Source organism: Typopeltis vanoorti, chromosome 23, assembly GCF_054136105.1.
Source record: "Typopeltis vanoorti isolate ZY-2024b chromosome 23, IOZ_Tvanoo_1.0, whole genome shotgun sequence".
Classification (NCBI taxonomy): Eukaryota; Metazoa; Arthropoda; class Arachnida; order Uropygi; family Thelyphonidae; genus Typopeltis; species Typopeltis vanoorti.
Window position 1 is genome coordinate 25,832,138 of NC_143571.1, and position 15,210 is coordinate 25,847,347.

The window sequence follows — 15,210 nt, forward strand, 5'->3', positions numbered from 1 at the left end:
TTAGGTGACAGATGAATTTCATTGTCTAGTGTGAGACTAGTGCCCTGCTTATTGGAGTCCTGATATGATTTGAAAGAGTACCATGCATTTTGTACAAGAGGTTTGTGACCTTCCATGAGTGAAAGTCATATAAAAAACATAAATTAATAAATAACCATACTAGAGCCCATGAAGCATGCAAATACTTGACTTTAAAATCTGACAGCAAGACACTGTTCAAAATCACATGACCTTTACGGATGTTTTTTCACTTGAACGCTTTGGGCAATTTTGACATTGAACATTTAATTTTTGTTTAATGTCATTTATAAATAACAAGAATGAATTCATACTGACCTGTAAAATCCTACCAGCCACACCAACCCAATGGAAATATTATTCGATACTTCTCTCCATCTTCTCTCCTCCTCCCTCATCCACTGCATATCATATCCTTAATGCCATCTTTTTTCATTTTGTATACAAGATTGTTGTATGATACTGTATCAAATTTTTACAGAAATTCAAATATATTATGGTGTCATAATTATTTCCTGCATTCAAATCCTTTATAACAACACTATAGCAAGTTAATGTGTGTGTGTGTGTGTGTTGTTTGAAACCTTCATACAATTTAATAATATAAAAATGAAAGTGGAACATCTATTAAACATTAATAAGCCTACTACAAATTAGAGAACATTTTGTTGTTGATATTTTGTTGTATGATTAAATCATTTAATCTATTAACATCTATTAAATATTAATAAGCCTACCTACAAATCAGAGAACTTTCTTGACAGGTACATGAACTGCAACCATATGAAAATGTGGAACCAGATGAAAAAGTCTTATTTCCTACTGTGCATCCTTGTGACTGTAGAGGTATACACTGTTCTTTATTGCATGGCCAACCAGTATGAAAAGATACCACTTCTACCTTGCCAGCAAGACATAATTTTTGGCAGCTATTCAGGCTATGTTGCTAAAAGATAAAGTTTATGCATTGCTATTAGAGGAAATGATTTGCAATAATAATTATTATTTACTTTGAATGAAAGTCTATAATAGAAATAATAAAAAGAAGTACAAACTTTGTATTCTCTTTCTACATTCAGGGAGTACATAGAGAAATCCCTCAATTATCCAAGTACAGCAGAAAATAACTTTCTTCATCTGATAAGTGAAGAATCAGTTAACTGAAGGTACAGTTATATGGTGCTGTATCAGAATGTATTCACAAACTGACCCATTAAAAAGGTTAATTAACTGAAGGTTTAGTTCTTTGAAAGTTGGATAATTGAGAGATCACTGTAATTATACACTTTCTTAATGTAAAAACTGTGATACCATATATTTATTGTTAGTATATTTCCAAAAAATTATAACAAATTACAGTATGTTATAGTTTCTTATTTCCTTTATTTAGGATACTGTGAAGCTGATGCTACAAATGGTATTTTTCAATTCTTCTAATAGAAGTTATTGCTATGCTCAAATTTGCAAGAATTCAAAGCAATAAGATTTATTTTTTTAAAGATAAATATTTGTTAAAATTGAATACAGTTTGTCTGATCTTATAATATCATTGTCTTTATATGAAGCATACATGTTTAACTATTCACTAAATCTAGTCAAAACCATCTTTGATAAGATGGTTTTGACTTTGATAAGAAAAAAGGATACAAACAAAAATAATAACATTATTACACTTATTTTAGATATTCAAGGAACCAAGAGACTAATGGCAGGAGACCTATTCTACAGATCACAATGTTTGTCCTATCTTTACCTTGAACTCATCCAGTGTCAGTGCCTTCTACCTTACCACTAGTGACTTTTTTCCTCACATGGCTATGCTACAAATTATATATTTGGTTTAATCCTTTATCCAAGTGTAAGCAAACAAAGTTTGCACCTGAAGTATTTTCAGGACTGGGGCAACTTGTGGCAAAGGTGGTATAAGTTCTCATCACTTACCTAAGTATTCCATAATGTAGAGCACATATCCTTGCAGACATGTATAATGCTATGTATTAAGGAAAGTTCACTACCCAGACCAGTTTCAATCTTTATTGAGATGCTGTTTAAGTAAAGACCTCTCTAAAAATTAGGCAGTCTCCCAAATCACTCCCTACAAGTGACCAAAGGACCGTCCAACTCAGCGGTGGCTCCACTCAGTGACAGGCTCATCCCAACCAAGCAGAGCCATAATCTCAGCAGTGGCCCCACTCAGAGATAGGCAAAAACCTACCCCCCAAAGCAGAGCCTCTCATATTTCAGGGAAAGCAACCACTTCTGCGCAAAAGCACATCAGTGGGAGCCAGACCCAGAGGTGGTGATACTAAGGTGGAAGTAATGGAAAAGTCATATTTCCATATGCCAGTTGCCAAAAGGTGTCACACCTTATTATTAAAATTCTCTGGATTAGAGATGAATTGATGGAAGTTTTTTCGCTTGGCTATGCTACCAATTATGTATCTGGTTTAATCCTTTATCCAAGTGTAAGCAAACAAAGTTTGCGCATGAAGTATTTTCAGGACTGGGGCAACCCGTGGCAAAGGTGGTATAAGTTCTCATCACTTGCCTTAGTATCCCATAATGTAAAGCACATATCCTTGCAGACATGTATAATGCTATGCATTAAGGGAAGGGTCACTGCTCAGACCAGTTTCCCTGTTTAAGTGCAAGGTTACCTCTCCAAAAACTTGTGAGATCCCCCAGATCACCCAACAATGAGTGACCCAAAAGATAAAAAACTGAGCGTTGTTCCCCTCAGTAACAGGCTCACCCTGTCACTGAAAAGAACTCTCAGCATTTGACTCTTCCCAGTGGCAGTCTCACCCCACCATTGAGCAGAACCGCTCATATTTCATCTGAGGGGTAACAGCAATAGCCAAGCCTCAGTTAGAACTTCATTGGCTACAGCATTGCTATTCATCACCCAAGCTTCAAACCGGTTTTGACCCTTAGGGGGTATCGTCAGTGGGAATCAGACCCAGAGGTGGTGATACTAAGGTGGAAGTAATGGAGAATTTATATTTCCATATGCCAGTCGCCAAAAGGTGTCACACCTTATTATTAAAATTCTCTGGATTAGAGATGAGTTGATGGAAGCTTTTTCACTTGGTTATGCTACCAATTATATATTTGGTTTAATCCTTTATCTAAGTGTAAGCAAACAAAGTTTTCGCCTGAAGTATTTTCAGGACACTGGGACAACTCGTGGCAAAGGTGGTATAAGTTCTCATCACTTGACTTAGTATCCCATAATGTAAACACATATCCTCCATTACTTTCACCTTAGTATCACAACCTCTGGGTCTGGCTCTCCCACTGATGAGGCCTCAATAAAGGTCGAAACTGGTCTGGGCAGTGACCCTTTCCTTAATGCATAGCATTATACATGTCTGCAAGGATATGTGCTTTACATTATGGGATACTAAGGCAAGTGATGAGAACTTATACCACCTTTGCCATGAGTTTCCCCAGACCTGAAAATACTTTAGGCACAAACTTTGTTTGCTTACACTTAGATAAAGGATTAAACTAAATATATAATTTCTTGCTCACAGAATTTATGTACCAGCAAGGATGACCTCTTGTTCTCTCCCCTCCCTGCCATCTTTTGAAACATTGAAGGTTAAAACATATCAGTACACTCCCAAATAAACAGCATGCTGGATAACTTGATTTTAACGTGTTGGATATTTTTATACCATATTGAATTAGCTGCTTGTAATACTTCTGTGGAGTTCATTAACTCCATTACTAAAGCTAACTTAATTAACTTCATTTACCTGATGGAGTAGAGATGGTGACACAAAGAACATGCCATTTCTTCCAAGTTCTGAGTTTTTTTGGTTTTCTTTTTATCAATCCCACACACCCACATGAGAGGTCAAAAAACTTATAGCATGACTGCTATGTGTGGGCAAGGGGATAGAGATAAAGAAGATAAAGAATCTGTTAACACGTTTCTTGAAAAGCTGGGGAAAAATGGCATGGGAAAGGCTGTTCCAAAGAACAAAAGTAGATAAAATTAAGAAAGATGAGAAGATGGTTTAACAAGTACGGAGTTGAAATGTGTATGGATAATGACCAGAGAAAAGCAATGGTAAAGGCCAGTTTGGGAGTAGTGCTCATGAAAGTACCTATAAAAAAAAGACAAAGACATAATGTAAAAAAAAAAAAAAAAAAAATAGATCGTCTATTAGAAAGTGACCGGAGGGAGTCTGTGTGTGTGTGTATGTGTATGTGCATACAAGAGAGAGAGAGAGAGAAGTAATTTGCTAAGTGAAGTGTCCTCTTTTGCATACAACTAAGAATTTGGGTGGTTGGGGTATCGCCCCAAATAAAAGAACAGTATTCTAAAGTCAGGCAGATTTAGGTTTATAAAATGTTAGGAGTTCAGAAGAAGAGAAGTAGTGTTTTGAATAAAAAAAAAAGTTTTTTGGAGTCTGAGGAGGATGTGAGTGGGATGTTTTTGTGACAGAAAAAGCTAGATGGGAAAGTAACCTCAAGAAGAAATGATTGATCTTGTTGAGAGATTGGAACATTATCAAAAGTAATTGGGAATGAAGTAAAATCATCTTCCAGGAAATGAAACAGGACTGTGTTTTGATAGCACTAAAATTCACTAACTTATTTTCTCCTGACTTAGGAATGGTATGAAAATAATCTAGCACTTAGGATACTGGCTATGGAAGATCCTAAAGCTTGAATAATTTAGTCCTATGAAGTTTCTCAAATGAAAAAAAAAAAAAGAAAAGAAAACAGGAATAGAGAGTGCTTTCATCAGCCAATGGCAAGGATTTCAAGTTAGAGAGAAAAGAGAGGGGGGGGGAGTCATTGATGTATAGAAGGAAAGTGTGGGCAAGAACACAGAGGCCTGGAGTACTCCAGTGTTGAGTAAAAAATCTAATGAAAGAAAGGCATTCTTCATGAAACACAATAATAACCAGATAAAAAACTGCAATCCAATCACAAATAGCAGGAAGGAGAACATAAGATAATGATTAAGAAGGCAATGCCTTCTCAGCCATTATCTGATCATAACTGAAATATCATGCTTTCCCCAGCTGATAAGAGAACACCATGTAGTCCTTACTTGGAGGATGAGTAATACACAGAAGCAGTGGCACACCCAGGGGGAGGGCCAAGGGGCCCTGGCCCCCTCCAAAAGAAAAAGGAAAAATATACTTGAAAATTTTCCAAAAATCTTTTCCAAATTAAAATTCATTTTTATATTTACGTTGTCTCGTGTTTTCTATTTCTATACTACTTATAAATTAGCGGTCACATAAGGTGAGAATACCCTCTAGCTCTCGGAATCATGGCCACTGTGAACGCAAGGCGAACGAAGTAGTGCTCTGGCAGACCGAGCGCTAGTTTGTCAGAGGACGGGTATCATGTATTGGCGATCACTGCAGATAATCGGTCATAGGTTGCATTCAACATGTCATGTGTATTCTCAAATAGTTTACTCAACTCTCCCCCCCCCCCTCTAAGATTAAATCCTGAATGTGCCACTGCCCAGCAGTATCAATAAAGGAATTTATGTGGAATTCTGCAGCAGGCAATTACAAGAGACTTAGAATTCAGGTTGGGAGATTACAATGAATAGAAGAATTTGAAGGAGGAGAGGTCAATAATGCATGGAAACCAGTTGCCCACCATCTTATTAACAATGACGAATTGCATTCCTTTACTGAAAAAGATTCCAATGATGTCGTAGTAAAACAAATGAATATGGAAATCAAACAGGAAGTATTTGATTTCCCTGCAGATGAAAAAGAGATCTGGAAGACACATAAAGAGAGGGAGAGAGGTGGAGAACAGTTGCATGAGGAATATAAGGCTCAAGCTAGGAAGATGAGTAATATAGTAAGTAGAGAAACATAGAATATGAGAGGATACTAGCATGGTGATCCAAAAACAATCCTAAGGAGTTTGGCCACTGCAAGGAGAAATGATTGCATATGAATGAACTTACTGGATAAAGATGGCAGATGGGTGACCAGTGTCGATGATGTAGAAGAGCAATTTAATGATCATTTTATTGGAATGTTTCTTCCTGGTAAAGCTAGTATTATTCCTAGAGGGAGAGAGAGAGAGGAATGATTAGAAATGAAAAGGCTATATTCAGAACCAAGTACTCCATATGTCAGTAAGGTAGTGAAACTAAGCGGAATTTTGCCACATATTTTAAGAGAGTGTGTTATGGAAATTATCTTGTCATTGACATGGCTGTTTAATGAAAGTTTTGCAACAGGTAAGTTACTAAGGAACGAGATAAAAGGTAAGATAGCACTATTCCAGAAGGGAGGGTGGGGGGAATATAATGGAATAATCAAAATATTATTATTATCTGACCTCCATAGAGTCAGATACTCATCATGGGATTTACACACTATAGCACATAATGCTCATCCAAACATTCCTTAAACTGATTCAGTGTGTCCACATTCATAACATACTCAGACAATGCATTCTATTTGCCAACCACTCTTCATGCAAAGAATCTACTCCTCACTCCTCTGCTCAAACCATCCTTATACAGTTTCCAGTGATGGCCATTTGTTCTACTCCCCTCTCCCATTTAATTTAAAAATCTCTTCCATGTCAACCTAATAATAATCCCTGACTAGCTTATATGTCTCAATCATATCCCCCCCCCCTTTTCCTCCTATTCATGAGGTTTTGCAACTTACATTCACACAATCTGTCCTAATATTCCACATCATATTCCATCTTTCACAAGGCCAGGTCTCTTACATTTCTTATTAATGATGTAAGATTGGTGTTCCTGCACTTTTTTCTCCACTTCCTATATTAGAAAAATACTACCACCACCATTAGAAACTTCTGCTCTAATTGAATTTAATTCCTCCAATCATTATCAATACTCCCTATCTTTTTATATCATTTATCCCTCCTGACTAAACTAAATTCTCTATATTTTGTTGCTTTGACAACTGTCAGCCAGGTCTCACCAATGCCTATAATTTTGATTTCATTACATCTACCAATGCCAAGCACTCCTCATCTTTATTCCTGAAGTGGCATTACTGTATACTCAAGACTACTTACTGCCAGGCTGATAAGATGAATCTTGAACCAAATTGCTCTTCATATTTCTACAGCTAATACTATTTTCTTGACAGAACTAGTCCAGCATTTCTTGGGGTCAATCCTAAAAGAATCTAATTTTCATTCACTTTGTTCGTCATTAAAAAAAAAATTAAAAAAAGTGAAATCAGATGTTCATATGGCATCTGACTTTTTAAAAAATTATTTTCAATGAGATGAGTTATTGCATCATTCCATGAGACTGTGTTAGCCTAGTGGATAGTAGACCTGCTCTCCAACCAATGAGCTGTAGGTTCATATTTGCACATTCACAAACACCACCATGGATACAGATATTGGTGAATATCTTTAAGTAGTATATGAATTTCAGCATTCGGCTCCACTGGCATGCACACTGAAGGACTGTGGTGGCTTGAAAAAAAAAAAGTTCCATGTTTGGTCTCTAGAGTAGGGTTTTTGGAATTATCTTGCCTTCACCTATAAACATGCTATACTGATATACAATCTCTTGTGTGTAGCATTCACATGGAATACTTGGATAATAATAATAATTACAACAGATATATGGAAAAAAAAACATTTGCATCAATGTAAAAATGTTGGCTTGCCTGCAAATTGTTACAGATATGTAAAGATTTATTTCTATCAATTTAAATAAGCTGAGTTAGGAAATTATTATTTATTTCATATTTATCATATTTAAACCACAAATTTGGTAATTTACATTACACACCAGTTTCGTAAATTAATAATTTACCAAATTTGTGCCTTAAAAATGATAATGATCAAATAAATAATAATTTCCTAATTCAGCTTATTTTAACATGTTATTAGAATTATTATCAATAATAACACTAAATCAAAGAAGCCAGAATAATTTACCTCGCAAATAATTTTCTGGGAAATGGGTATAAGATTATTGCCTTCTCTTTGTTGACGGAAACAGCATGCTCCTTGTATGCATCTGTTTTCACATTCTTGAATTGAGATAAAGCTATTCAGTGACTCACCACATCCTATAATTGAATAAAAATATAGTTTGGGATTTTTTAATCAACAGAATAAAAATATTGTCTCCTGTATATCAAATTTAAAACAATATAAAAATTATGCTTGTTGTTGTTGTCAGTCCGTCTTGTATGACAATGACACAAACTCCATGAATTTCCAAATTTCCACTTTATACAAACATGCATGAAGAATATCACCAAATATGTAGGTAGTAATAACCAAGATCAACTAACTCAGTGCTGAAGGGAAAAAAAAAAAGAATGTGAATAAGCACCACAATAGCCAAATTCATTATTATTATATTATTAAGAGAGACCTCCAGGGAGTCAGGGACTCATTGAGTGAGGCCACATATTACACACACACCAGCTATCATACTTATTCTTGAATTCATTCACACTGCTTGCACTCACACATCCAATGGCAGTCCATTCCAATCACACACTACCCTCTCAGAAAAAAATCTAGCCCTCACTCCCTTCTTAGCAGCATTCATTCTCAGCTTCCAAGGATGCCCCCTCTTGTCCTTTCCCCACCCTCCATAAATTGAAAAATTTCATCAACTGAAATCCTGTATGACCCTTTCAGAAGTTTGAAAGCCTCAATCACCCGTTTTTTCTCCTCTTTGCTATAGTCTGGAGTCTACAAATTGTGAATCTGTCTTCATAATCAGTATTCCACAATCCTGATATCATTTTTAACACTCTCCTTTGCACTTTCTCCACTATATCAGAATCACAATGGAAACCTGGAGACCAGACCTGCACACAACAGACCAAGTGAAATCTTATCAAGGCCTTGTAAAGAGGTAAATTGTCATCCGTTCGTTTCAGCATTGCAATTATCTTTTGAGTTGTATTTGCAATCTTTGCTACATGTCCCCTGAACTTCAACTTCTTATCTGCTGACATTCCAAGATCCCTAGCCTCATCAGTTTCTTCTAGCATAATTCCACCAATACAATATGACATTGGATATTTAATCACGCCAAAGTGAATGACTTTACATTATTATTACACAGAATACTTCATAGACATGTAGCCTTATCAAGGAAGGCCCTAAACATTATTATTATTATTATTACCATTACATCCTCCATGGAGTCACAAAACTCGTCATGGGAGGCCCACCTTATAAAACACAAAGTCTATTATACTTCTCCTTGAACTCATTGACCGTTCGTGCTCTCACCACTCTGTCAGGCAATGCATTCCAAGGTTCAATCACCCTCCATGCAAAGAAACCACAACCACTCTTTACCCTGCTGCTTGCAACTTCCTTTCATAACATCCAGTGATGGTCCCTTGTCCTTGCCCCTATTCCACCAAACAAAAAAACTCCTCGGTGTCAACCCTGTGACTACTGCTCAATGGCTTAAACATCTCAATCATATCAACTCTCCTATCAAGCAAACTCTGCAGTCCACCTTTCCTCAGCCTTTCATAACTAATAATATTGTACAGTCCTGAAACCATCTTTGTTATCTGCCTCTGCACTCTTTTCATGGTTAATTTATCCTCTTCAAATCCCAGGAACTAAATTTGAGCACAATAGTCCAGGAGTGGTCTGATCAAGGCTTTATACGATGGAATGACAACTCTTTTATCTCTGCAGATCAGTGTCCTTATCAGTATTGCAGCAATCCTCTGGGTTACCTTCACCACCTTTGCGATATGTTCCATGAATTTCAGGTTTCTATCTATTATCACCTCCAGATCCCACTGCTGTCTCCCGCACTTCCTCCAGTACAGTTTCTCCAAAAAGTATGAGGTCTCCCTTTGATGTATCCCAAACTTCAAGCCTTTACATTTAGCTGAATTAAACTGATATCCCCATTGATTTGCTCATCTGTCCGGTTTATTTAAATCCTCCTGAAGAGCAACCATATATGCATTATTACTAATAACCTTTCCCATGCTCACATAATCTGCAAACAGCTGAATATCCCCCTCTCCTGCAATCCACTGACAACGTCATTGATATAAAGATTAAACAATATAGGTCCCATTACTGAACCCTGTGGGAACCCATTTTTAACCTTCTGCCTTCTTGATACTGCTTCCACATACACAACACTGATACCTATCAGATAGTCAATCCTGAATCCAGTTGACTAACCTGATATCTAAACCCATGTGCTGCAACTGAAATATCAGCTTATCATGCATTATGCCAAGCTCTATCCAATATTTTCACAATACATATTATATTTTGCTGTAAACTCATTCACAATCACGGCAGCTACAACAGACTACCTATTCCACTCATGCTCCAAGCAAAAAATCAAAGTCCTTACACCCATGCTAAATCATATTCTTGAGCAATTTAGAAGGATGGGTCCAGGTTCTCCCATCACTGGAAGTGTTCTGAAAAATTCCTCTGTATTAATCCTATAAAAATCTTTCAGTAATTTGTACAACTCAATCATATTCATGACATCTTGCCAGCTTGGTTGGCTGAGTGGGTAGCATATCTGCTCTCCAGCCAAAGGCTGTAGGTTCGAATCCTGCTGTGGGCATGAATGTTGTGATTGTCTGTGAAAATACTAGTGGTGGTGGATGATTAATGACATTGGTATAGATCAGTAGTTCTTAACCTTTTTGAAGTTATGGAACACTTTTGATTATAAGAAAAATTTGGGGAACACCAAAAACATTAGGATCAAAAAACTAACAATAAAAATATGCATGAACTTGCCTTTTATAAAAATGGAACTTATTTTAATGCGATACTTGAGCTTTTTTGGTATATGCAGATTTCAGCAATATCAGGTCTAATATGTGACATAGCTACCCTTATCTCTTTGTCTATTTTAGTAAGTCTTTCATGCTTTTTAGTTTTTATATTGGCTCACACAAATATGATGTTGAAAACTAACAAAATTTTCAGTGCCCTTGTGGAAAGAGCTTGGACAAAAATCCAAAATTCCTCAAAAGTTATTTGAGAGAATTTCAATTTTAGAGTACGATCTGTTGACAAGGTAACTAATTGTTCTTCTTCTTCTTGTAACAAAAATTCACAACTCGATGTATGAACTCTGCCAAATGGATTTCATATCCAGTCATAATTGTGTGTATTTAAGGAAGGAAAGTAACTTGAAATATTTTCTTCCAATACCGTTAAATGTTCTGTTATAACGGAGATAATTCCCTCAACATTTTTATTACGAGCGGTTTTTTTTTTCCTGTATTTTTTTCTGATATGCGGTTTTTCCAAAGAGACACTTTTTTCTGAAAAGAGGACAATTTGTCAGTGGATGTCAAAATATTTTCATTTTTCCTTTGGATACTCGTATTAACGCTATTTAAGTAATTAAAAATATCGGTTAAATATGCCATTTTAGCACACCAAATATCATTTTGAAGACATTTTACAAAAGCATCTGTACCTTCATTTTGAAAAAAGGCCAATAATTCATTCTTAAGTTCTAAAATTCGGAATAGTACTTTATTATTATTATTATTTCCCAAGACCTCATGGAGTCAAAGACTCATCTGGGAGGTCCTTTTATCACACACACACGTCTCATCATACTGTGTCTTAAACACACTCAAACTCCTTGCAGACACCACAATCTCAGGCAAGGCATTCCAATCATTCACAACTTTGCATGAAAAAACCTGCCTCTCACTCCCCTACTCACACCTTCTTTATATGTTATTGATGATAGCAGAAAAACTGCAGCCAAGGAGAATTGAAGTTGTATTGCAGGATAGTGAAAGGAGCTCATTTGAGGCTATTTGGTGTGAGATTGAGACCGGCAGAATAAAATATACAGTTGGGTGCTGCTAGACCAGGTGATGGAATAGATGGTGGAGATAGTATGCATAAACAAATTGATGAAATGAGTGGAAGGAGGGTAATTATTATGGGGGATTTCAACTATGGTAACATTGATTTGAAGGAGGAGAGGACACATGTGAGGAAGGAAATGGATTTTATTCAATTATTCAGAGATAACTATCTGAGACAGCATGTAATTGAAAATACTAGGGGTGTGAGAGTGCTTGACCTGGTAATAGTATCTCACAATTTGACTGTAATGAATATGACCATGTTGCCACCTATTGGTGAGAGCGATCATAAGGTCTTGACATGGGAGGTGGCTAAGGGTGTGGAATTTTTGATTAAGACAGGGTATATGTGGAATTACCGTGCTGGCAAGTTTGACAAGCTTAGGAGATTGCTTGGATCAGTGCCATGGCATGTACAACTGCAAGGGCTAGACGTCGATAGAGCATGGGAAGTGGTCAAGGAGCATTTACAGGAGGTTATGGCTGATTGTATACCTAGGATCCGAATAGTAAAACAAGTAGGGGTTAAATGGATGAATAACACCATTAAGCTTGAGCTGCAAAAAAAGAAACAACTGTGGAGGGAATTTAAAGAAGGGGGTGACTTGCAGGCACATGAACGGTATAAAGTGCAGGCCAGAAGGATAACGAGTGTGGTAAAAACAGCAAAAGCTGATTATGAAAGGAAACTAGCTATGCAAGCAAAAGAGAATCCCAAACAGTTTTTTCAATATGCTGCAAGCAAGAAAAAAACTGTACATGGCAAAATGATTTTAAGGAATGACGATGGTAAGGAGGTCACTGAACCCGTCGATATAGTGGAGTTACTGAGCGTGCAATTTGCAAAAGTATATCATCCAGGTGGTGACATTGAAAAAAATGAAGGAACCATTAGTTTATATGGGAATTGTGATGAATGAAGTGGAGGTGAATAGTCTATTACAGAACCTTAATGTGAATACATCTGTGGGATTGGATGGTATACCAGCACGGGTCTTGCGTGAAGCGGCTAAGGAATTATCAGTGCCCTTGACCATGTTGTTTAATCTGAGTCTCGGATCTGGTTTAGTCCCAAAGGTGTGGAAAGAGGGGAAAATAGTTTCACTGCATAAAGGAGGATCCAAGACTATGGTGGCAAATTACCGACCGATCAGCATATCAGGAGCCGTTGTCAAGGTCTTGGAGAAAGTAGTCAAGGGAAAAATACAGGAATGGATTGATGAAAATGAGATACTGTACAGGGGACAGCATGGCTTTGTGAAGGGTAGATCATGCCTCAGTAACTTGCTCAAGTTTTATAACAGGGTGACGGCTGAACTGGATAAGGGAAATGGGTTTACAGTGATACTGCTGGACCTGGCAAAGGCATTTGACAGGATACCACATGGAATTCTAATCCGTAAACTACAACATATGGGAATGGTGGTTGATGGAGAGATATCAAAGAGTAGTTTATTCAGAAGTAGAGTCCAAAAGATGGCCTGTGACTAGTGGTGTGCCGCAGGGTTCTGTTCTTGGACCACTGCTGTTTAATCTGTTCATTAACGATATAGGGAAGGATCTAAGTGGAACAGTTCATTTGTTCGCTGATGATGCAAAGTTGGGTAGGGCGATAGTGAATGCAGAAGATGTCAAAGTCTTGCAAGATGACTTAGATAGATTGGAGTTCTGGGCTAAGGAGAATGGATGTCATTTTAATGTGGCAAAATGTAAGGTTATGCATTTTGGGGTGAAAAGATTAGCAGCAGTATACCACATTGGTGGAACTGTACTCCAAGAGATTGATAAGGCCAGGGACTTGGGAGTGTTGGTGGATAGAAAGATGAAGTTTAGTGGGCACATTGCAAAAGTAGCTAAATCAGCTAATCAACTCACTTGGTTGTTAAAAAATACCTTGACGAGCAGAGACAAGCAAGTTATTGTACCTCTGTAACGAGCCATGATAAGACCTCATCTCGACTACTGTGCCCAGATTTGGTCACCTCAGTTCCTTCTTAATGGGGAGGAGGTGGAGAGGATCCAGAGGCGAGTGACTAAGATGATAGCAGGTCTATGGACTGAACCATATGAGAATAGGTTGAAGATTTGTGGGTTGCAGAAACTGGTTGATAGGCAGAAAAGGGGAGATATGACTGAGACATTCAAATTGCTAAAAGGATTCTATAGGATTAATTCAGAGGATATTTTTGAGATCAGGACTGGTGGTGGGAGAACTAGGGGACACCTATGGAAGCTGAGCAAGAGTGTGGTTAGCAGGGGTGTTAGAGCTGGGTTCTTTACTTTTAGAGTGGTAAATGAGTGGAATAAGCTGCCAGAGTCTATTGTGGGTGCTATGACAGTGAGCGAGTAGAAGGTAAGGTATGATAGATACTGTGAGAATGTCGAATAGTTATGTGGACATGATGTTTAGGGCCTCCCCTCGATGAGTCTAAGGACTCCCTGGAGTAGCCCGAAATAATAATAATAATAATAATACAGTTTCCAGGGATAACCTCTGGTTCTCCCCCGATCTCCCACTTTTTCTGTAGAACTTCTCCACCATTGATCTTATAACAACCCGTTACCAACTTGTAGGTCTCTATCATATTTCCCCTCTTCCTTTTCTCCACCAGACTCTGCAAATTACATCTTCTCAATTTTTCCTCATACTCAACATTCCAGAGGTCAGAAACTACCTTAGTCAGTCGCCTTTGGACCCTGTCCAACATCTCTTCATCCTTCTGAAAACCCGGTGACCAAATCTGGGCACAATAGTCCATGTGTGGCCTAATCAAAGCCTTATACGGAACAAGAATCTTATAATCAAAGCCTAATCAAAGCCTTATATGGAACAAGAATCTCCCTACTTCTACACATCAGTGTCCTCCGCATCATTCCCAGAAGTCTTTGTGTTGTCTTCACAATTTTGGCGTAATAGTGGGGTAATAGTGGGTAATAGATCTTGGGGTAATAGTGGATAAGAATCTGAAATTTAGGGGACACTTTTCCAAAATTTGAGGAAAACACAATGAATTCAGGGAATGATGCGGAGTACACTGACTTGTAGAAGTAAGGAGATTCTTGTTCCATTGTATAAGGCTTTGATTAATCCACACATGGACTGCTGTGCACAGATTTGGTCACCTGGTTTTCAAAATTACGAAGAGAGTTTGGAAAGGATCTAGAGGTGGCTGACTAAGGTAGTTTCTGATCTCTGGAATGTCGAATATGAGGAAAGGTTGAGAAGGTGCAATTTACAGAGTCTAGTGGGAAAGAGGAAGAGAGGTGATATGATAGACCTACAAGTTAGTAACGGGGGTTGTTATAGGATCAATGTCGAAGAAGTTTTACAGAA

At 37.5% G+C, this 15,210-nt stretch overlaps 1 protein-coding gene across 3 annotated transcripts in view; it reads right to left on the reverse strand.

Moving 5' to 3' along the window:
- LOC150093698 (kielin/chordin-like protein) overlaps positions 1–15,210 on the reverse strand; it is a 1,333,292-nt gene that overhangs the window by 1,014,715 nt on the left and 303,367 nt on the right. For all 3 annotated transcript variants that reach the window (XM_090412628.1, XM_090412627.1, XM_090412629.1), the window contains 2 exons: positions 7,954–8,087; positions 756–964 (listed from right to left, as the gene is read on the reverse strand). In XM_090412628.1, the coding sequence (XP_090268754.1) occupies positions 756–964; positions 7,954–8,087 (343 nt within the window). The remainder of the gene's footprint in view (positions 1–755; positions 965–7,953; positions 8,088–15,210) is intronic.